Here is a 21885-nt window from a genome sequence, read left to right as displayed (position 1 = left end):
GTGGTAAGAATTACAATATGTAAAAATTCAGTATTATAAAAATTGTATCATTTTATTTAAAAAATATCTAATTTTTTTTAACATTTTTCTTAAATATACATGTAATCCAGTGTATAAACTATATAATAAATATACAAAATTGCACTTTTGTGATTCCATGTGCACTTTTTTTGTTTTTATATGTTAACTCAAAACAGTGGACCGTGAAAATTTGTGAGGATAGAACACACAGTCCAGAGCTGATTTACAGAACCAGCCAATGACAAAGGAATCACACGATCAAAAATGTGATATTCCTTGATTCGACGAATGGCCCGTTCAATGTGAATCCTCAAACGAGCAATGTTGTGTGTGTGTGCAAGATCCTCATGGCTGAACTGTCCACTTGGGCCGAGAAAAGGTGGAATAACTACTGTGGCATGAATTTCATCAAGTAGGTCTTTGATTAAAAAGCCTTTGTCTACCATCACAGCATCACCCTCTTCGAGAAGATTCAAAATGCCAGATGACTTGGTGATCTCTTTATCAGAGATGCTTCCGGTGTAAAGACTGGTCACAAAAGTCATGCTCCCATCCGGGGAAATTCCAACCAGAGATTTGAGTGTAGTCGTGCCTTTGTAGTGTGAGTAAGTCTCAGAGTTCAGTACCTTAGAGCTGGCAGATTGGACTCGAATTTCAGTACAATCCAGGATGACTCTGGTTTTGGGGTAGAGAGCTTTAAAATACTCTGGCATAAGTTCATCAACTGCAGATCTACTTGGCCATATAGGCAGACTCCCCAGCATGAAGTACAAATAATTTGCCCAGGTTACACAAATTCTACTGACTGTACTTTGTGAAACACTGAAACGCACAGCAAGGTCTTGTTCAAGAAGGCCCAATCTAATCCGGCAAAGAAACAAAAAAAACTGATTAAACAGGGAGAGATGTTGTGCCTGGAATCCAACCCTCAGTGAGTGTTGGTTTGTTTGATTGATTCTTTGCACTTGAGCCCATGAGGCCATGCTCTGTGCTGTGGGCTGTAGAGCCAAGAAAACGGCTCTTACAGTGTCATAGTCAGGGAACCCAGTGTAAAACTGTATGAGTTTTGAATTACCCATAAAGTTCTGAATGCCAAACTGATTACTTCTGAGTGCTTCATTTTCAGCAGACAGACGAGAAATTTCCTCTTGTGCAGCCACAAGCTTCTCCTCTGTAGTCATGGGCTCCACACAATAATCATGATCAGTGTTTGGCATCTCTGTGACATGACTAGATTGAGAAACTGAGTGTTAATGGGACATGTACATTTTCTTATAATTAATCCACAAGTTTTGAAGCATATCTGTCTTGTTGCACTCGCTTATTCAACGACACAAGAGTCCATGATGTCCTTTTATTTCTTAGTTTATTTTCAACATCAATCGTTTAACACTTCTTACAGTCTTCTCACATAAATCCACTTGGTTTACAACTTAAAAAAAAAAAAAAAAAAAAATATATATATATATATATATATATATATATATATACAACATAATATAACCAGAACATGCAACATAACACAAATAGTTGTGATACTCAATTTAAATAATGAATTATGCAATATGGCTCTTAGAGAGAGAGAGAATGAGAGCAGGCAAGTAAGATTTTATACACCTATTCTATATTCATGTTTATTTCTCATTTGATGCATTTATATACCGTATTTTCCGCACTATAAGGCGCACCATAAGGCACACCTTCAATGAATGGCCTATTAGAACTGTTTTCATATATAGGGCGCACTGGATTATAAGGCGCATAGAATAGAAGATACTGCAGTCAAACGTTTGACTGGGTTTGTGTTATGCATCTACTAGATAGAGCTGTGATAAAGGGAATGTCAACAAAACAGTCATATAAAGACGCCTTGAGCGCCTTGATCCATATATAAAGCGCTCCGGATTATAAGGCTTACTGTCATTTTTTGAGAAAATTAAAGGCTTTTAAGTGCGCCTTATAGTGCAGAAAATATGGTACACATTTTGTATGATAGATTTCTACTAACCATTCTTCGTTGCTTGGTCCATCCTTTGTAGAACTGTAGAGAAAGAAGAGAACAGTCATGTAACAATAGTAAACAGTTGGTTGCATAAAATAATGTGAACACCAATTATTATAGGGGTTAATAACATGTATGTAGTTTGTGGGGGGATATTGTGAATATAATTTATTCATATTTTTGTTTATATTTTCTTGTTTGTCTATTATTGGTTTTACGCAGTGTTTAGTACTGGCTGTACTTGAGTGTAAAATTGGTAACAGGTTAGATATCCAAATAGAGCTAATTATCAGACCCTATTTAACAAAAACATCTGTAACCTTAAGCTCAGTTGTTGTGCATTTAAAAAAACAGATTTTAAGATTAGGCCTATGACTAATTATTATTATGACTAAATCAGTGAAAAAGAATATAAAACAAAAAGTGAATGATGGGGGCCATCAAACACTAATAAAGATTGTGAACAAACAACTTAAAGAAATATTAGCTATTTTTGCAGGTATTAATATTTTGTGCAACCTCTGTTCTGTCATTGATTGAACTATACAACTTGCATATCACGATTATGAGACACACAAAACTTTTAGAGTAACGTTAATTTACATGTTTATTAGTTTCCTCAATTTCTGCTCACCTTTCATCTTCCTCATGTTCTTCCTCTAAATGCCATTTTTCTTGTCTAAAGCAGAAACAAAAATAATGTTCTGAACATAAATTTGATATTTTAAAAGGGGTTGATACCAAACAGTACACAGCAAACTATTAAATACATTTCACTTTGCATAAAAATAAAGTTTCTACCCAGTAGTATTTTGTAAGACTTGACATGTTTATATTTATTTCATGTAAATGTATGAAAGGTGCTTATGACCTAGCTGTACGCTCTTATCACAAATTAATTATTTTAATCTATATAACATCATTTGAAGAATAGATCTTTTTCACTTACGATCGTAAGGTTTTCCTTTCGTTTGGCTGTTGAGTCCATGTAAACACGGAGGGAACTGAACCTCCCTTTAGCTTCCTGATTCCAGTCAGTGTTCTTGAAAAACATTCCGGAGAGAAATGTTTCGAGCACACTCGTGTGTTCTTTGTAATCTATGAAAAATTGAGATTTTGAACTTAGTTGTTGTGGTAAAATATTATATTTTAGCTATATGCAGGCGTTTAAAGGAAAATAAACATGCTCACGTTAGAAATTAGCGTTTAGCCAAAAGGCTAACGTTAGGGTACACAGTCCTTTTTTTCCATAAATGCAATATTGTTACCTGAAAGTTAGGTCCAATGTCCCGTCGAATTTTAACAATCCACTTTTTCTGAAGTTCTCTGTCCTGTGGAAATTTGTGAAATGACGTATTGTCTTTATTTTGACGGCTAAACGACCGGCATCCCGGTACACAACAATACGCCATAGTGAACGCTGCTGACTGCTATCCCTCACAGCCTCGTTTTCGAATCAAAATGGCGGCGGGCTGAATAAGGCGTATACAAGACAATACTTTAGAAATTGAAAATCAGTTTGTATTATGATTGAAATAAGGCAAAACATAAAAAAAAGTAACCTGAAATCCCAAGTGCTGTAGCAATCGGCATGATCGCATTCCCCCTTACATTGCGGATGGTATACTCGGCCACTAAAGCTCCGGCCTCTCCTCCCAAAGATCAAGTAACTGATCTTCTTTTTGGTTTGTCAAGAAACCTGCGATTTTAGCATAATGCTATGCATGCCCAGTCTTGGCGCATCATCATGGCAATGGTTTGTGGCCACATCAGAGTTTGATGTCGTTTGTTGGAAAACCCTTTCACACCGCACCGACATTCCACGACCAAACAAACGCCGATTAAGCATGTTCAGTTAGGTGAAAAACTCTGACCAATAGGGGTAACACACTGATCCAACAAACTTCAAACAGACTAGTTGGTTGGCGTTTGATGGTACGGTGTGAATTCAGCTTTAGTTAACACACCTGATTCATATAACCACATCATTAAAAGAGCGCTATGTACATGAACTGCATTCAAAGTGATATGATCCCTGCACTGGGTTATTGCTCCTTGCTCCTTGAGCAGGAGAAATTAACTTCGGAACATTTATTCATGGATTTGCGCTGCTGCCTGCAGCGTCTTCACACACAGACGAGTGTGACATCGTATACCTATGTCAATAAAAAAGTAAATAAAATGTGAAAACAATACAACCCATTATAAACAAGGCATTTTTTGCATCCACTTGGGACATAATACTGATTATAAAGACTTATACTGTCTTTTTACACATTGCCTTGCGTATTGCGCTGCGTAAACATAAAACCATGTCTAAATTTGTGATCTGAGAAATGACAAACAACGAGCCCTACCCTACACTGCTCAAAACTCACATTTGATTAATCTGTGCCAAATTCTTTAAATATGTAAATGTCCTTACAGACTGTGAGTAACAAGTGCCAGACAATTCCTTGCAAAGTTGGAACTCCCCCACTTTATAAAAACAGACACTGGCATTGTAGGTTACCCTCACAGGAAACAGTTCTCATCCTCCATAAAATGCGCTGCACACATCTGAATATTTGGACTGAACTGTTCTGGAACAGTGTTGTAAATACAACTTATCCACTCAAACCTCAAACAAATACAGCTCAACCCGCTTATAAAAGTATTAAGGGTTGCTTGATCATGAGAGACAGGTGTGTTGAGAGCTGGAAGTTTGAAGTCTGTTTGGAACTGAAGGCTGCAGGAGGGTTGCTCTCCAAGAGCAGGGTTGAAGATGAATAATAATAATGATAATACCGAGACATATCGCCATTCAGCCAAAACATACAGAACGTGGTTTTTCTGGCTATATCACACAGCCCTACCTTATGGCATGCTTTAAATGCTGAATTTTCCTATTTTTAGCTAAGCAGTAATGATACATTATTATATCACTTGTTGAAAGGTTATTTAACAATTACAATCCCTGGCAAAAAAATAAAAATGGAATCACCACACTTAAATGTTGTTTTTATTCCATAAAAAAACAAGTCACGATATATCACAAAACAACTTTTAATAATTCAACATTCTGGTTATGTGAAACATACTTCAAACAAATGTTAACTTTTTTAATTAATGAAAAATGTTTTAGTAATAATAATTATTACAATTATTATAAGCAGTAATAATTGTAATTTCATAAAAATTATGAAATCATTTAAAGTTATGGAAAGAAATATGCAATCATCCACTAAAATACACTTTGTTACTCCTCTGGCTTTTATAACGGCCTGAATTCTTTGGTATGGAACGATATTCCAGCCACTTTAAAAAAAAAAAGGCAAATTGTATTTTCAATTCCATTTTTCTGATGTGGACACATAAATTGTGAAATAATCTAGATGCAATTGCAAATTTTGCATTACCATTTATGGTTTTTGTACACAGTGACTGCCAAATTTCAAATAAAAAAAAACAGTATTTCCCATGTCTGTCATATTTAAATAATAATATTAATAACCACATCTGCATTTTCACTCTCTGTGTCACGCATTTAATCTGCCAAAACTCAATTCCATTTGCTTTTGTATTTCCTATGTCTACACAGAAACTTTTCGGTCATTGTCAGGGGCGAGACTATACTATGGTGTGTGTTTGTATTGGAAGGTGACATCACTCAGGTGAATGTACCAAATGCTTCAAACAGTAGAGGCAATCAGTGAAGGCTCCACTAAAAGCAGCTGCCAATCAGTTCGTGCCTATGTGAACGAAGACAATGCAATTGTACACTTATTAACATACTTAACATATTTTATTCCTTTCTTTAAATCCATAATAGAGAGCATGTCACGCCTGCCTACTGCTGCACGATTGATGCAAGAATTTATATTTATTGTTAGTGAAAAGAAAATATGGGTGGACTGCGCAGGTATTTTCAACTCCAATGAAAAGAACCGAGTAATCCTGATCACGAGGGTTGGTGAAATAATTCACTCCAGTGAGAACTCTTATGTCAAGTCATCTTTATTCAATAGAACTTTACACAATATGGATTGCATCAAAGCAGCTTCACAGAGATAAACAATACAGTAATTAATCATGGAACTATGAAGCCCATTTAGGCCCCATTTACACTGCATGGTCCAAGTGACCCAATTCCGATTTTTTCCTCTCATGTGGCACAGATGGGATATGACCGGTGAACGTGTAAGCAGGTAAAAAACGCATGGATCCTTATTTTCTCTGATCGGATTCAGGCCACATTCATGTGGCAATAAATCAGATATGAATTTTCGTGTGCCATGTAAGCAGACAAATTGGATATTCCCCAGTAAATGCGAGTCGTACGACATTAAAAAAAGTGACGTCAACTCAGGTGGACACCAACTGAGATCACATGACTTATTGGCGCGATGGAGGATGAAGGATACACACAGTGGAGCAATGCGGAGGGTTTCACGTCTTTTAAGTCTTTGGTGCAGAGAAAAATGCAGGATTGTTACAGAAATAAATCTGTGTTTGAAGACATTTTATGAGATATGGGGAGGTACGGTTTTAAGCGCTCGTGGCTACAGTGCCAACTACGATAGAAAGCTTAAAAAAACAAATACAAAGCAAAACACTGTATAATTTTATTTGCATCTGCATCCATTGTATTTCGTGATGTTTTACTTACTTTTCCGGGTCAGAAAGTCTACGTTTGGTAGTTTCAGCAGTGTATAGTGTAAATGCAAAAATCGGATACGGGTCACTTTTAAAAGATGATGTTAGCAGGTCGTCAAAAAAATTGGATATAGTCAGAAAATCGGATTTGGGCATCAAGACCTGCAGTGTAAATGCAGCCTTAGATTATATTGTAAAGCAACTCCAAAAAGCCAATACTGTCATTCTTTAGTTTAAATCAGTTCAGGTCAATAACATTATGTATGCTGGAGTTTTAAATGTAGAAGTGTTGAAACATAACTGAGCTCTCTCCAGTGTGAATTCTCATGTGTCTGTTGAGGATTTGAGTTTAACTTATGACACACTGTAAGGCTTTTCTCCAGTGTGGATTCTCATGTGGAGTTTAAGGTTTCCATTGTGAGCAAAACTGTCTCCACACTGTTGGCACGTGAAAGGTGTTTCTCCGGTGTGAGTCCTCATGTGCCCGTTGAGACTCCCTATATGAGTGAAACTCTTTCCACACTGTTGGCAGATGAAGGCACTCTTTCTACTGTGTGTTCTAATGTGGGCTTTGAGGTTTCCTCGTTGATTGAAACATTTTCCGCACTGAGGGCATGCAAACCGCTTTACTCCAGTGTGAATTATTAAGTGTCTTTCAAGAATGGATTTACAAGCAAAACATTTTCCACAATGTTGGCAAGTAAAAGGGCTCTCGCCAGTATGAAACTTCATGTGGATTTCAAGGTGTCCATGTTGAGCAAAACTCACACCACACTGTTGGCATGTGTAAGGCTTCTCTTCACTGTGAGATCTCACATGCCTGTTGAAGTTTTCTTTTAGAGTGAAACATTTTCCACACTGAACGCATATGAAAGGCTTTTCTCCAGTGTGAATCTTTATGTGCCTCTCATGACTTACTTTATTAGAGAATCTTTCCCCAGTTTGATCTTTAGGGATGTCCTGTTGAACGAAACTTCTGGTTACTGTCCTTTGAAGGTTCTCATATTGATCTTTTTCAGTTTCATTGAGTACTTCTTTATCCTCTTTCAGTGCCAGTAGATCTAAGGTGAAAAAAAAAACATAAATAAAACCACAGTTTAATAGCACAAGACAAAACATTTAGATAAAATGTATGAAAACCAACAAGATGTATGCTAGATCCTAAACCCAGGGGTGTGCAAACCTGCTCTGGAGGGCCATTATCCAACAGAGTTTAGCTCTAAACCAAATCAAACACACCTGGGCATGCTAATCAAGGTCTTCTTTATTTACTAGAAAGCTAAATAGCATGTCAGTTTCATCAAGGCTGGAGCTAAACTCCTCAGGAGAAGGGACCTCAAGTGCCAGAGTTGAGAACCACTGTCCTTCACCACATTGCAAACAATTAACTTTCTTTAGGACAAGAGTCTTTAACTGGGGGTCTGCCAGTTATTGTTTGATCACAAATAATTATTTATAAAAAATAAAATAAAAAATTAAACAGGTGAAAAAAAAAAGCTCTTCTAAACATTTAATTTTCCTTTCTCTTTGGGATGTTACAAGAAGATCTGTAAAGTTGCAAAGACTAACGTCTCAAATATTTATAAAAGTTAAGAGAGTCAACCACATCCCCTAAAATTAGGGCTGGGCGATTTTATCGATTCTGCGATATAAATCGATATTTTTTTTCCAAAGAAAGTATCGATTTTTTAGCCGCGAGTATCGATACATATGTCCCATTCAAATTCCCCGTGTTTACCCCCGTTGGCGTTGCAGGAAGAGTGATTTTGGTCAGCCAGCCGCTAGTGTTGCTGTAGAGCAAGTTACCCGTACTAAGTTTACACAGACTACCTCTTCCTGTTTACGAAGTCAGAGCGAGGATATTCAGAGAATGGCGGCGAATATAAATCCGGCACCCGCCTGCTTCAAAGCAGATGTGTGGGAGCACTTTGGTTTTAAAAAAAAGAAGGAAAGCAACGACTTGGATAAAAGCGTCGCGGTTTGTAAGCTATGTGGCACTAATGTAAAATATTCCGGCAATACCACAAATTTACGATCGCACTTAAAACATCACCACCTGGAAAAGTTTAAGCTTACGGAGGACCCAAAGCAGCATCGGCCGCGTGACCCAAAACAGACTACGCTGGACATTGATGGTGGTTGTTCCCACAAGTTTCCATCTGCTTCACCACGGTCGCAGAAAATTACAGAGTCCATTGCCTACTTTATTTGTCAGGATTTGAGACCGTATTCAGTGGTGGAAAACCCAGGCTTTAGGCGCATGGTGAACGAGATGGAGCCCCGCTATCCTATTCCAACCCGCGAACACCTCACCAAGGTTTGCATTCCCGGGCTGTACTCTCAGACAAGGGCACACGTTAAAGCTTCCCTGGCCAGCGCGGAGAGAGTTGCCCTGACGTGCGACGGCTTGACCTCGCGCACAACTGAAGCATATGTCACCATCACGGCCCACTTTATCAACGAGGAATGGGAGCTCGTTACGTATGTTTTACAAACCAGGGACATGCCCGAGAGCCACACCGGACACAACCTGGCAGAACATCTGACAAAGGCCGTCGCGGAGTGGGGAATCAAAGAAAAGGATCCAGTAATCGTCACTGACAATGCGTCAAATATGACAATCGCAGCTGAGGAGGCAGCATTCACACTTCATGTCAAATGTTATGCACATACACTAAATCTAGCTGCACAACGTGCCCTCAAAATCACAGCAGTCGCACGCCTGCTGGGAAGGGTGCGACGCATTGTGAGTTTCTTCAGACGGAGCACCACAGCCAGCCACATGCTGAAAGAGAAACAGAGGCTTCTACGACTACCAGAGCACAAGTTGATGACGGATGTAGTTACCAGGTTAGTGTGTGGATAGTTTTTTATTTATTACTTATTAATTACATTATTATTTAATTTGTTTAGTCTTTTATGTAAAGCATCCATGCTGTCTGTAAATAAAATATAAATAAAGTATATTTCTTTTATTAAACTACAGATGGAATAGTGCGCATGATATGCTGGAAAGATTCCTGGAGCAACAACCGGCAATCTGCGCAAGCCTGCTCTCGAGTGAAGTCAGGAAGACCGAGAAAGATCTGTGCACACTGACTGAGTCAGACGTGACAACAGCTGAAGAAGTAGTCAGTGCTCTAAAGCCCATGAAAGAGGCTACACAGTACATGTCCAAGGAAAAGACCCCCACACTGTCAGTCGTCGCACCCCTCCAGGACACATTGATTAATGGATTGAAACCAATCGAAGGTGAATCTGCAGTCATAAAAGAGATGAAGGCTGCCATGGCTGGGGATCTTCAGAAGAGGTACATTGACCTCAAGGCAACTCTCCATGCATGTTCAGCGATGGATCCAAGATTCAAAAGTCTTCCCTTCCTGACAGAAGATGAAAGACAGGAAGTTTATGATGGACTGATTGTTGAGGCTGCAAGACTGAGCATGCAGCCATCAGAGGTATGGTAAGACAGTGATGGTACTGCTAATTTAAAAGGCAAATCCTACATCAGTTTAAAATAGATAAATATTAAGTAGTTTTAAAAGCATAATTAAATACTATAATGTTAACAGGTTTAAAGGCATATTTAATATATTAATTAAAAGATTTATACAATAAAAGCACATTTCATGTTGACTTATTTAACTTAGATTCTTTGGAGTGTGGATGAAGAGGGCACAGCAAATGCTCGTGCTGATGATGAGGGGATGGCATCTAAAGAAGATGAAGACGCTGTGGATGAAGGAGAGCAATTCATGGAAGGAGTGCAAAGTCAAGGTCAGTAGTATTACCCATTGTTATCCAGTGAAGCGCCCTGTGTTGTCTGAACTTCTGTGTAGGAATTTTGGAGTGTGCTTAACTATAAGTAATGTTTTTTTTTTTTTGAAGGTCAGCATCCCCCACCCAGGAATCCAAGGCCGTCTTGTCCACTGGCTGCCCTTCTTGGTGAACGATACGGTGGTGGTGCAGCACAAACTAAGAAAAATACCCAAGAGGACGAGGCCAAGGAGCAGATGACCCGCTACAAGGAGGCAGATCTCTTGGAAGTGAAAGAAGATCCACTGGTCTGGTGGAAGGAGCACCAGTATCAGTATCCACTCTTGTCACAACTTGCTAAAAGGTACCTCTGTGTCCCTGGCACTAGTGTTTCCTCTGAGAGGGTCTTTTCCACTGCCGGAGATATCATCACTGCTCAGAGAAGTGCACTTCTTCCAGAGCATGTGGATCAAATTATTTTCCTGAACAAAAATCTGAAGACAATGTAGATCACTTGGACTGCAGTTATGTGGAGAAGGGAGTTTGTTTAGTGTTCACTTAAGGCCTTAAGCTACTTTGCTAAGATGGGTAAAACATTTTTCAACTTGAATTATTGTCTGGCTGCCATGGTTTATTTTTTTCTGCTGGCTAGACTGGCTACCTCACATACGTGTAGGCTTACAGGCCTTAAAATACTCAGCTTAAGTTTTAAGTTAAATGTTCTTACTAGTGACATTTAGTAGCCATGGTCCTACTATGTTTACTTACCTGACGGCTAGACTGTTCAGAACAGGCCACTTGCACTTTAACTCCATTGTTAATTGCTAATTGCAATCTTGCACTTTATTTACTTTTCAAAGGCTTGTAAGCTACAGTTGGCACTGTTTCAATAAATACTTTTCTCAACACATCTTTGATTAATTTTGTCCAGCATTTATTTTGCAAGCTGTCTGATGTTTTTTGAGTTTTCATTTCAATTAATTAAATCCAAGTAAATGAAACGCTCACAAGATGTCAACAAAATCACTCTGTGCCCTTTAAATCTATCAGAAAATGATGTAAAAGTATCAAATTATATAGAATCGAATCGTATCGAATCGCATCTATGGCTGAATATCGTGATATATATTGTATCGTGAGCTGAATATCGGGTATCGCATCGTATCGTGAGATTAGTGTATCACTACAGCCCTACCTAAAATGGCTCGTTCTAACATGCCTCCACATGTCTTTTCTTAGTACCAGAACTCATTTTGGAACTACCCAGTTTTGGGTGTTTCTGCACCGTAGTTACTAGGTGCAATTTTACTACCTGACTGCCTTTTTCGAGAACCAAATTAGCTCCTACTCCAAAGCAGGGTCTAACCAGCACAACTATTACTAACCGTGATGTAAGTAGACACTGATTGGCCAGACGCATTCGAAAACGCCCTCACCCACCATGATTTAAAACACATTGTAAACATCCTGTAAACACTGTCAACTTATTTCACAAGTATGATAAACAGCGATAGATGGACGGACGGATGAAGTGTAGGCACTTGTAGCAAATGTAGCACTGCCAGTTGACATTTGAGATTCTTAGTCCTCCATTCCGTTCTTTCAATCGCTTTACGTATACAATGACATTCCATGTTCATTATTGTGAAACCAGCAAGACAAAAAAACACCGCCCTGATCACAGCGTCCTCCATCCTCCTTTTGTTATTCTTTTTTGTTAATGTTGTTGAACGTCACGCACAAATGGCATTGTTGTCGACCGGCTTACATCGTGTCCTAGTACACATGGTAGACGCAAATGCAATTAAATGGTACTGGGAAATCGTCCCAGTACTTTACTACTGTACATTTAGTTCTGAAAATAAAGCGGTGCAAAAGGCCCTATTTAGATGTGTGCAATGCATTTTATAGAGGACTGTTTGCTGATCTGCGGGCTGTTCTGACTCACAGCATGTAAGTATGTTTTATATACCATATTTTCCGGACTATAAGTCACACTTTTTTCAGAGTTTGGCTGGTCCTGCGACTTATAGTCAGGTGCAACTTATTTATTAAAATTAATTTGACAAGAACCAAGAGAAATGAACCAAGATAAAACATTACAGTCTACAGCCATGAGAGGGCGCTCTATGCTGCTCAGTGCTCCTGTAGTCTACACTGAAGACATAGAGCGCATTCTCGCGGCTGTAGAAGGTAATGTTTTCTCTTGATTCTTGGTTCTAAATAGATGCGACTTATAGTCCAGTGCGACTTATATATGTTTTGTTTCCTCGTCATGACGTATATTTGGACTGATGCAACTTTACTTAGGTGCAACTTATAGTCCGAAAAATATGGTATTTAAAGAATTTGCCACTGATGAATCAAACATGAGTTTTGAGCAGAGTAGCGCTCGTGTTTGTCATTTCACCAAATCACAAATGCAGACATGGTTTTATGTTTACGCGGCACGAAGCAACGCAACTAAAACACAAAAAAAAAACACAAAAAGTTTCAGTAAATTCAGTAATTATGTGCCCACTGGATGCAACAAATGCCTTGTTTATAATGGGATTTATTGGATTGGATTTGTCTTGACATGCTGGTAGATGGCATTACATTAGGGTAAAGGGCGTAACATTGCTGTCATCCGGCCAATCACAACACACTGAAACTGTCCAATCAAAGAACACCTTGCTTTTCAGAACGATGAACTTTGTAAAAAATGTACACGTTAAAAGGAAATATTAATACGAAATAAAAAGGAATATAATACGAAAAAGTATGTACTATCTTACAGCGGTTTGAAACGATTCTCTTTTCATTGCATTGTATTACATCACGTTGGGGAGAGAATTTACCAAAGCCTGCCTTGAGAGCATTGAGAGTGATTAGAGAGATGAGTGGTAGACGAGAGTATTCAGATAGCGCAGATTATAGATAAATAGATAAATACATAGATATATATATAGATAGATAGGCTAGTATAAAGAGAGATAGGCAGACAGCCAGATAGCATAACGATAGCATAGCTAGCTAGCAGCTAGAGATATATAATTGACAATGGTGAACTACTGTGTTTGTGCTGGGTGTAAAAACTCCACCCAAACAGGACACAGGGTCCATGGCTTCCCTATGAAGGACAAGGCAACCCTCAGACAGTGGGTACAATTTGTCCGGGTTAGGCGAGCAATTTTTTCAATGACCTCCGTCACCAAAAACTCGAAGATCTGCAGCGCGCATTTCAAGGAGGAGGATTACGACTTAGGGGATATCAGGATGGTTTCTCTTGGGCTGAAGAGGCTGAGCCAGGTACAGCTTATTCGTACCACCGTGCCGTCTGTGCACATGCACCTCTCTGCCTGTCCTGTCCCAAGACCAAAAGCTCTAACATCGGTGCTTACGTTAGCTATCCCTGTGTATACTACATAACGTGTTTCTCCTCCACTACAGCCATGATCAGTCTGACATCAGAAAAGCCATTTCGTGACTCATGAATATGAACCAAAATTAAAGGGCAATGTAAAGAAGCTTGTCATATTTAGCTAGTTAGCACCTAGATATTTAGCTAGGTAGCGCCTTGGCTAAAGTTAGTGTTTGCTAAGCGACTTTCACATCAGTGTGTGTGTGTGTGTTTCATTTAGCTGCTTGATTTTAAAGTGGATGGAATTTGACTTACGGTTTTCTTTCATATGTATTTAATGATGATCGCGTTGTTGACCATTTTCATTTTCTTTGCGCAAGATGTTGACAGATGCCTCAAAACAGGAGACCACGGACAGTGTCGGGGCTGCAATAGATGACCCCTTGCCCTCCTCCTCCACTTGTGACACAGTGAGACAATGTAATTTGAAGCCCCCTGGAATGTCTCATGGTAAATCTTGGGTATTTCTGGGATAATTCAATGTTTGAGAGGTTGATATGCTGTTTAAACACAAACGTTGCCAAATTGTATGCATGCAGGACATTTGCATACACGTTGATGAAATTAAAACAAAGTTTAGACAAAAACATAACCTCTTAGATTTGCCATTATTGTCATATGTGTGGGTATGTTTACTGCCTCTGCCACAGCTGTGCAAGTGAACCTTAAGCCCAAGATGGTCAGTGTGGGAACTCAAACAACTTTCAGGATGCAAACTTCCACCCCCCTCACTAGTCCTGAACACAGAAAACGCGAAGCAGCCGCCACGCAACTGACACGCAGCAGAAACGCCACGCTCACGCCACACAGCCAGTGTGTCACTGGCCTTACTCTGACAATGTCATCATGTTCTGCTTGCTATATTTCCTATGCAGGTTAATCTCATGTGTGTTTCCATTTAAATACAAGAAATATTTGACCAGTAGTGTACAGTACTTACTCTATATTGAATCCTTATTTACTGTTGATTTTTTTTTTACATATGCATCATGTGGTTACCAGCGTTTCTGGCAAAACCAGCCGATCCTACACAGGAATACCCAGCCTGCAACCTCCTTTTAAGTGGGGCCATTCATTTTACTGGATGTTTGACCTCCCAGACGTTGCGAATGATGACCCTGTTTGGCCTTCAGTGCATCAGCGTGAGCCCCTACTTTTGTCATTAGTGCCATTACATGATCCCGGTCATCATTCAGGCCTGGCAGAACGATCAGGTCAAGAGTCTGAGTGACCTCAAGGCAATGGATGGAGGCCTAGTTGTTGCTGGTGACTGCAGGTAAAGCAGAATTGTTTATTCTATGGCATTACTTAATTTTACATACAACCTGGATTCTATATCGCAGATGACTTGGTGGATTGTCTTTACAGACACTGGTTAATAAAAACTTGAAACAAAACTCAAATTTGTAATTATCTCCAGGTCTGATTCTCAAGGGGGCTCTCCAAAGTATGGCTCATACTCGTTGATAGAGAAGAAAGTGAACAAGGTGGTGGATGTGCAACTTGTTCAGATAAGCCTGATATCATACGACAAAGAAATTAAGTCTGTGTACTGCAACTTATTTAGCACGTTTCCACTACTACAACCATGCATAGGGCTTTATCATGTCTTTTATCATTATAATGCTTGGACCAGCAACCCTCTGGTTTGTTCTTTTGCTGACGCACTGATGGCCAGACAGTGCAAGCATCCACAAAGGTTGCTTTCTACTCTTTAGGTTGCCAAACGGGTGAGACAAGAGCTGTGTCCTGAGGGAACACGGCATTATTTTGATGTGTGTCACATTGGGAAAAGTATGAACTATCTAGCTGTCTGTCTGTCTGTCTGTCTACATATCTTGGTCTTTGCAGGCTCAATGGTAGCAATAAAACTGGAAAGCATTGTCACAAAGACGTCCTTACTGAAGGATGTGAGACAGCTGTCTCCACAGCACCAGACTTTCTCCCTTGAAGCCTTCCACTCCCTCATCCTACACTTCGCGCCCAAGCACACTGGATTTTCATACCTAGGCATGTATAGTAGGTCAGTGCTCTGCAATGGAATTCATAATGCAGTATTTTATCATACATGCACAAGAATTTTGTTTCAAATGTGTTTGCAAATTTGCTATTCTGTAGACTTCTCTTAGCGGCACTACATTATAACTTCAATGCAAACAGAGAGACCGCACGAAGAAGCGATGGAACAGAGAAGTTTTGCGTGCGATACCCACAGTTTAGAAAAGGTGCCTATGTAGTGCGTCCCATCAAAGAGAAGGCTTCATACGGTAAACCGTGTCATGCGGTTGTATCATATTTTGACATGGAGATTGAGACATCTCATCAGTGACGGCAATCTTTAAACAGTATATTATCATTATTATGTCTCTAGGTTATACAACATCATTAATCAAGGCCCTTTGGGAGAGCTACGCACAATCACCAAAGGCTCTTCAAGAGGTTAGCGCCAATCTGTCAGCCTGTACACCCGCCCCCATCGCCAAATCCTTCGAACAAATTCCTAAGGAGGAGGCCATCAGCCGCTATCAAGGCTACTACTTTGTGTGCTATTTATTGCTTTGGTTTTTTACTTTGTTGTTTGCACAAGATCATTCCTTTTTTGTCTTTGTAAGAACCATTAATTGTAGCTGGTGGTGGGACCTCGCCGCTATTGTGCCTACTGTGTGTGCTCCATGTGGTTTTACAAAAGGTTCTGCATGCTGCATGTTTTGAGCTCTGTCTGCGTGCTCTGGTTTTCTTTTTCTTTTGTTTGCATGAAATTTCTTTTATCTAATTTAGATTAACAACATAGTTTACCAATCATTGTACCTGGTGTGCGCTTCTGTCTTGGGTCATTATGTGTCTGCTCTATGTGCTTTCGATGTCACTGCATGTATGTATGCATGTATTTTGTGTGTGTGAGCGAGAGAGAGAGAGCAACCCATCAGCTGACCCGCATGTAAGACCACAGTATTGCAAGGTAATTTGTTGATTTTTTTTTGTGCCTAACCCTTGAGTCTTTTCAGATTTGTTTATTTCATCAGGACTTACAACTGGTCTCTCTCTTCTGTGATGTACTCCCATTACTTGGGATAAACTAATAAACTGTTTTTATTGGAATTCACGTTCGGTGTATTGTTTCATTTTAAGGGCGGTTAAGTGATCACAACAGAACAAGCATGACTTAAATCTTAAATCTTAAACTGAAAAATACAAAATTTCACGTAATTATATACATAATTCATTTTCATTCAAACGAGGCCATTGAAAGCCATGATAGGTTTCGTCACCACTATGAAATTGTTGACTGACAACTGAAACCAGACAGGAGGGTAGAGGCTTCCTTATATGCCTGCCAAGAACTCCATATGCCCAGCGTATAGTCTGCCTGTATGCAGTGTACCGGTATTGCCTAGGGATGAGTATGTTGGAAACATGTTTTACTTAATAGTAAACAAACAATTAACATACTCGTGCGTGCTGGCTTGAAGAGGACCATGATCCTGCCTGAAATGGGTGTATGCTACACAAATGGATTCGGGCAGCATGCTTCAAATCCTGGATGCTGAGTGAGGCATGTTACATCTACACACAAAAACGCACTCACTTCGCTACAGCACAAGCTTTCCAGCGCAGTTTCCATGGGACGGCACCGCCCACACAAGCACCTGCCAAACACAGCGACAGACACGCGGCTACGTTTGCAACAACATTTTCACCGGAGGAAGAGAGAAGCGCTTAGAAACGCCCATATAGCTAGCATGATGTCTTTTATTTCTAGATGACAAAGACAAAATTTACCAGTACTTTACTACGAAACTATGACAAAGGTTAACGGTACTTCTCTGAACTAACGTCATGATCACTGCCACTAAATATAAAGTTATTGTGCACTGCTGCTCGTAGACTAGTTCCAGTGCTCATTGCTGCGTTGCTAAATGATAGCAACTCACCAGGACACTTCACCAACTCTCCACTCATTTTCCACGGATCATGCATTTAATTAGCTTTAACGGACATCAGTTTTTGGCAATTCCTCATTTGCCCTCTCACGTCTGGCTGGTTCAAAATGATAAGGCGGCGGGCCATCATACATGTTGCCACCTCTTCCTCACCCCAGTCAGTCGCCATAGTTTCAATATTAGGCTGAAGCTACCTTTCCTCCACTTCTCCCCAGTGTGACGTCATCGCCGACTTGCGGAAAAAAAAAACGTTAATACCAAAAACGTAAAAAAAAAAGGTCTTTAAGACCATTTTTGAGACATTTTAAAAATGATATACATATCTTGAGTGATTTATGTACCCATTAATCGACAGTGGTGGTTAACCTGCAACATGGCCTTTAAAGGTTTTCATTTCAGAAGTAAATAAAAATTTTAATGTTACACCAAATATTTGTTTGCTTAGGCTAATTATGCATTTCTTTATTCCAATTAAATGTGTGACGTCATAACTGCTGTCCAGTGTGGAGGCAGGATCGCAGGTTGATGGCAGCATTAGTATTTATCTGGCCATGTGATCTCAACATAACTGTCCACATGAGCCAACCCTCTCCATGTCAAATAAAACCACTTTAAAATTGGATATTATAATAAGACTCAAATCAATGAGTTCAGCTTTGAGAATGAAAACCAACCTGTTTGTTCCCCAGTATCCTCATGTTTGACTATGAATGCTTTTTCAGTCTTAATGTCTTCTTTCTCCCCTTTAATAAACCTAATTTTTGATTGTTCCTCAGAATCTTCATGTTTGACACTGAATGTTTCTTCAATCTTCAGGTCTTCGCTCTCCTCTTTAATAAGCGCCATCTTTGTTTGGTCCTCAGTATCTTCTTGTTTCATGCTAAATACTTCTTCAATCTTCATGTCTTCACTCTCCACTTTAATGAACGTCATCTTTCTTGATACGTGGATCTCAGCTGCTTCACCAGTTTTTCTGTGTTTGGACATGGTCATATTTAAGATGAGAATAATTATCAGAAAGAAAAATAAATACAAAATTCTACATCTGTGCAGTTCAGCAGTCGGCATGATAGTTAACGGACTGATTACAAACACTGAAAACTAGCACTACAAATAAATGAAACTATTTATATTGAAACTTATTTGGCATTTAATAATTTGTAGATCATATTTAACGATTACACATTAAAACATCTGTGATTAGCTTGTAAAAGTTGTAGTTTTAAGTGTCTGTTGTGCTCGTTGCATTTACACTGTTTTGATCAGCATGTGACGTCAGCTTGCGGTGATTCCAGCGGTTCGAATCACTGAATCATTTTGAAAAACAATTAATCTTATCAGAACTCGCCCGTGGATTCAAGTTTATGATAAGCAGATATACAATATACGGAACGAAATTAGACGCACCGTTTCTATTACTCTTGTGTTGATGTGCTCTAGTCACAAAATAGTGCTTTAGCGTTAGATAAAGCTTCATAACATTACATTCAATAATATTTCATTCATTTTACATCGCTTGTAAAAAGAGGGAGGGAGTGAAAGGCCGAATTCTCTGTATCGATATATACATAAATTGTCAATACTTAAAACGCAAACCTTTCTTCAGTCGAATCACCGGAGTGCAGCGCAGCCTTATGACGTCACACGTCAGTCCAAAATAAAAGTCGGTATAGCGCATAAATATGTACATACAGGAAATATTGATTTTTTGATCTTTTTTTTTTGTCTAAAATAAATGTTTTAGTGCAGAAACCATTTAGTTTATAGATAGAATTATTTGAAAAAAAAGAGACTATCTGTAAAAGAAAACCAGTTTAATTATGCACACATGAAAATAAGGAGTTCACGTCCAGCTTCATGGACAATTATATATCACTTATAAATGATTAAATACAAAATAACAATAGTGTTTATTGAGATTGACGTGGTTTGGAATTGGTAAAATGTGCTTGGAAAAAATATATGAAGAATATCAACTTAATTATGCACGCTGTGCGTATATTACATATTTTATTTGTTATTTACTTATCTTGCTATTTAATCGTGCATTTATAATTATGATTTTTTTTATGTTTCTAGATGTGTCAAAGAACATTTTGTCACCGACTTCTGTCAATTCTATCTTCAAAGAAACCACATACAGTACACACTAAATTAAATTTGAGACATTTCGCTCACTTTGCTAGAATAAAACAGCATTGCAAAACTACAAAATATTTGAAGAAAAACACCATCTTTTTTAAATTTCAGACAGCAAGAAAACACCAAATAAAGTTATATGAACTATATACAACCCTTTCAGCTGCTGAAAAAAAATAAACAACTGTATATACTGACAAAAAAAAAATGTTTTTGGTCTATTAAGTAAAATGTGGCTTTTAATAGGTATGTAGTATGCACCTGGTACATTTTTTAAAAGTCCAATTCTAAACTTTTTATGGTTGCTGCAAACATTAACTTGATACAACCTATTTTAATAGGATGCGAGGGGAACGAGTGGTGGCAACGGGATTCCTACCTCAGCCAACAGATCACCAAAGGCACATATCACTTTTAAAGTAGTTTATTAAAGAGAAGTGAAATGAATATAAGGAGCATTAGCTTCGGAGAAGCCCAAGGCCAAAATAAACAAAACTACTATTAAAATAAAATGAAGATATAATTGACCTGACTACAAAGAAAAGCATAAACAAAAAAACACATCACAAAATTAGATCAAAATAAATGGCAGACCCCTTACGCTCCCAGAATTGTTTTAGTATAACCAGAATAAATCACATATGAAGAACAATGAACAGCAACCATGAAGCTGTTGGTGATCTGTTGACAGAGACTGAATCTGGAGCTCCTCACGCCACAGCTCTCCTGTGTCGGTAGCGCTGCCCTTTTTAAAGTCATCCGCTTCAGGATCCACCAATCACATTCCTTGATGAACAGCCAACAGGCCTATTTAATGTTTGTAAAAATTCAGGATGTGCGCACATCATGGTTGCAGAAAACCCGAAAGTAATAACCAGTATATAGAATATTTTGCTTTGTTACATTTTTTTTTTACATGTTGACCGCATATCACAGCAGCTTTTCACCCAGCGATAAGCAGTTATTTAAAAAAATTGACGTTACTGAGTGGGATACATTTTATGGATCCATTTGCCATAGCACCTGGTCAGTGGTTAACTGACGAAACGAAATGGCCAAGCATCCAGTGACCAGAGATATATAATTACCTGACTGACACCTCAAGTGTATATACTCAGGAAAAGCTAAAAGTGTATAAGTCTCTTGATGCGTACAACTTTGTTCTGTGTGGTCATGTCCAAGACACAAAAATTCACGTCCATGAAATCGAAAACTTTGTAGAGCTGAAGACTGAGGTTCTGCAAAGCCAAAGACAGGGCAAGAATTATACAAGGCCTGGGATATCGTCAACAAGTCAAACAACCGTATTCTTACCGCAAACTGCACCTGTATGGCTGGGTATGTAATCATATGTTTACAGACTTAAATGTTATAATTTACCCAATTCAGTAAATGTCAGCAATTTAAGCAAACTAATAATAAGGGTTGTTCTAGCCTAAGCCACAATTTAAACCATTGTTTCATACATTGTACCATTTCGTGCAGGTTAGGGTCATGCTGCAGCCATGCAGCTACACTTATGTTTAAAGTTGAACTGTGGGTCAGGTTAGGGAAGACTGAGAAAAGTTGTACTTCACGGAAGAATATGTGGCTCAACCCATCGAAGAGAGAGGTTAAACCAGCCAGTTCAGCAGAACAAAGAAATTTTTACAGGTTTGTAATAACATGTGAGTGAGTAAATGATGACAGAATTTTCATTTTTGGGTGAACCTATAAGCAGTTTATACATTGGAACACCTGTAGTTCAATGCTTCATTTACTTCCATTGCTGAAATGAATTAATTAACACTTATTTTATTCTGTAATCAGAACTGATAAATGAAGTCATAACAGAACTGAAACTACTGGCACCTAAATCAGCTGTGGACTTTAGTGACACAGATTCTGCATCAGAATCTGAGACCAGAGACCTGCCAGAGCCACTTGTAACTTTCTATGATGCCAAGCTGAGATGCCTCTGCCAAAAGAAAAACAAGACCTTTGATAGA

General features: G+C 38.8%; 3 protein-coding genes across 6 annotated transcripts in view; 1 reads left to right on the top strand and 2 right to left on the bottom strand.

The window, feature by feature from the left end:
• LOC127955913 (NACHT, LRR and PYD domains-containing protein 12) overlaps positions 1-21885 on the top strand; it is a 389353-nt gene that overhangs the window by 269787 nt on the left and 97681 nt on the right. The gene's annotated exons all lie outside the window — the stretch shown is intronic.
• Positions 2-3510, bottom strand: LOC127955969 (THAP domain-containing protein 1-like). Of its 2 annotated transcripts, XM_052553682.1 has the most exons (5): positions 3292-3510; positions 2973-3121; positions 2658-2702; positions 2030-2062; positions 2-1251 (listed from the first exon to the last, which is right to left on the bottom strand). In XM_052553682.1, exons 1-5 carry the CDS (start codon positions 3433-3435, stop codon positions 189-191), a joined length of 1434 nt encoding a protein of 477 aa, XP_052409642.1. In that variant the 5' UTR covers positions 3436-3510; the 3' UTR covers positions 2-188. The 2 variants fall into 2 exon arrangements, with proteins under 2 accessions (XP_052409642.1, XP_052409643.1); XM_052553683.1 differs by lacking the exon at positions 2-1251 and having other exon boundaries at positions 1917-2062.
• On the bottom strand, positions 6004-19396 carry LOC127956023 (gastrula zinc finger protein XlCGF7.1). 3 transcript variants are annotated; one of them, XM_052553778.1, is made up of 3 exons: positions 19355-19396; positions 18433-18731; positions 6004-7719 (listed from the first exon to the last, which is right to left on the bottom strand). In XM_052553778.1, the coding sequence occupies exons 2-3, from the start codon at positions 18689-18691 to the stop codon at positions 7013-7015; spliced, it is 966 nt and encodes a 321-aa protein (XP_052409738.1). In that variant the 5' UTR covers positions 18692-18731; positions 19355-19396; the 3' UTR covers positions 6004-7012. The 3 variants fall into 3 exon arrangements, with proteins under 3 accessions (XP_052409738.1, XP_052409739.1, XP_052409737.1); XM_052553779.1 differs by lacking the exon at positions 19355-19396 and adding an exon at positions 19166-19345; XM_052553777.1 differs by lacking the exon at positions 19355-19396 and adding an exon at positions 19011-19141.

Source organism: Carassius gibelio, chromosome B4, assembly GCF_023724105.1.
Source record: "Carassius gibelio isolate Cgi1373 ecotype wild population from Czech Republic chromosome B4, carGib1.2-hapl.c, whole genome shotgun sequence".
Taxonomy (NCBI): Eukaryota; Metazoa; Chordata; class Actinopteri; order Cypriniformes; family Cyprinidae; genus Carassius; species Carassius gibelio.
The sequence above is the reverse complement of the archived record's forward strand: the minus strand, read 5'-3'. Positions and strand labels throughout refer to the sequence as shown.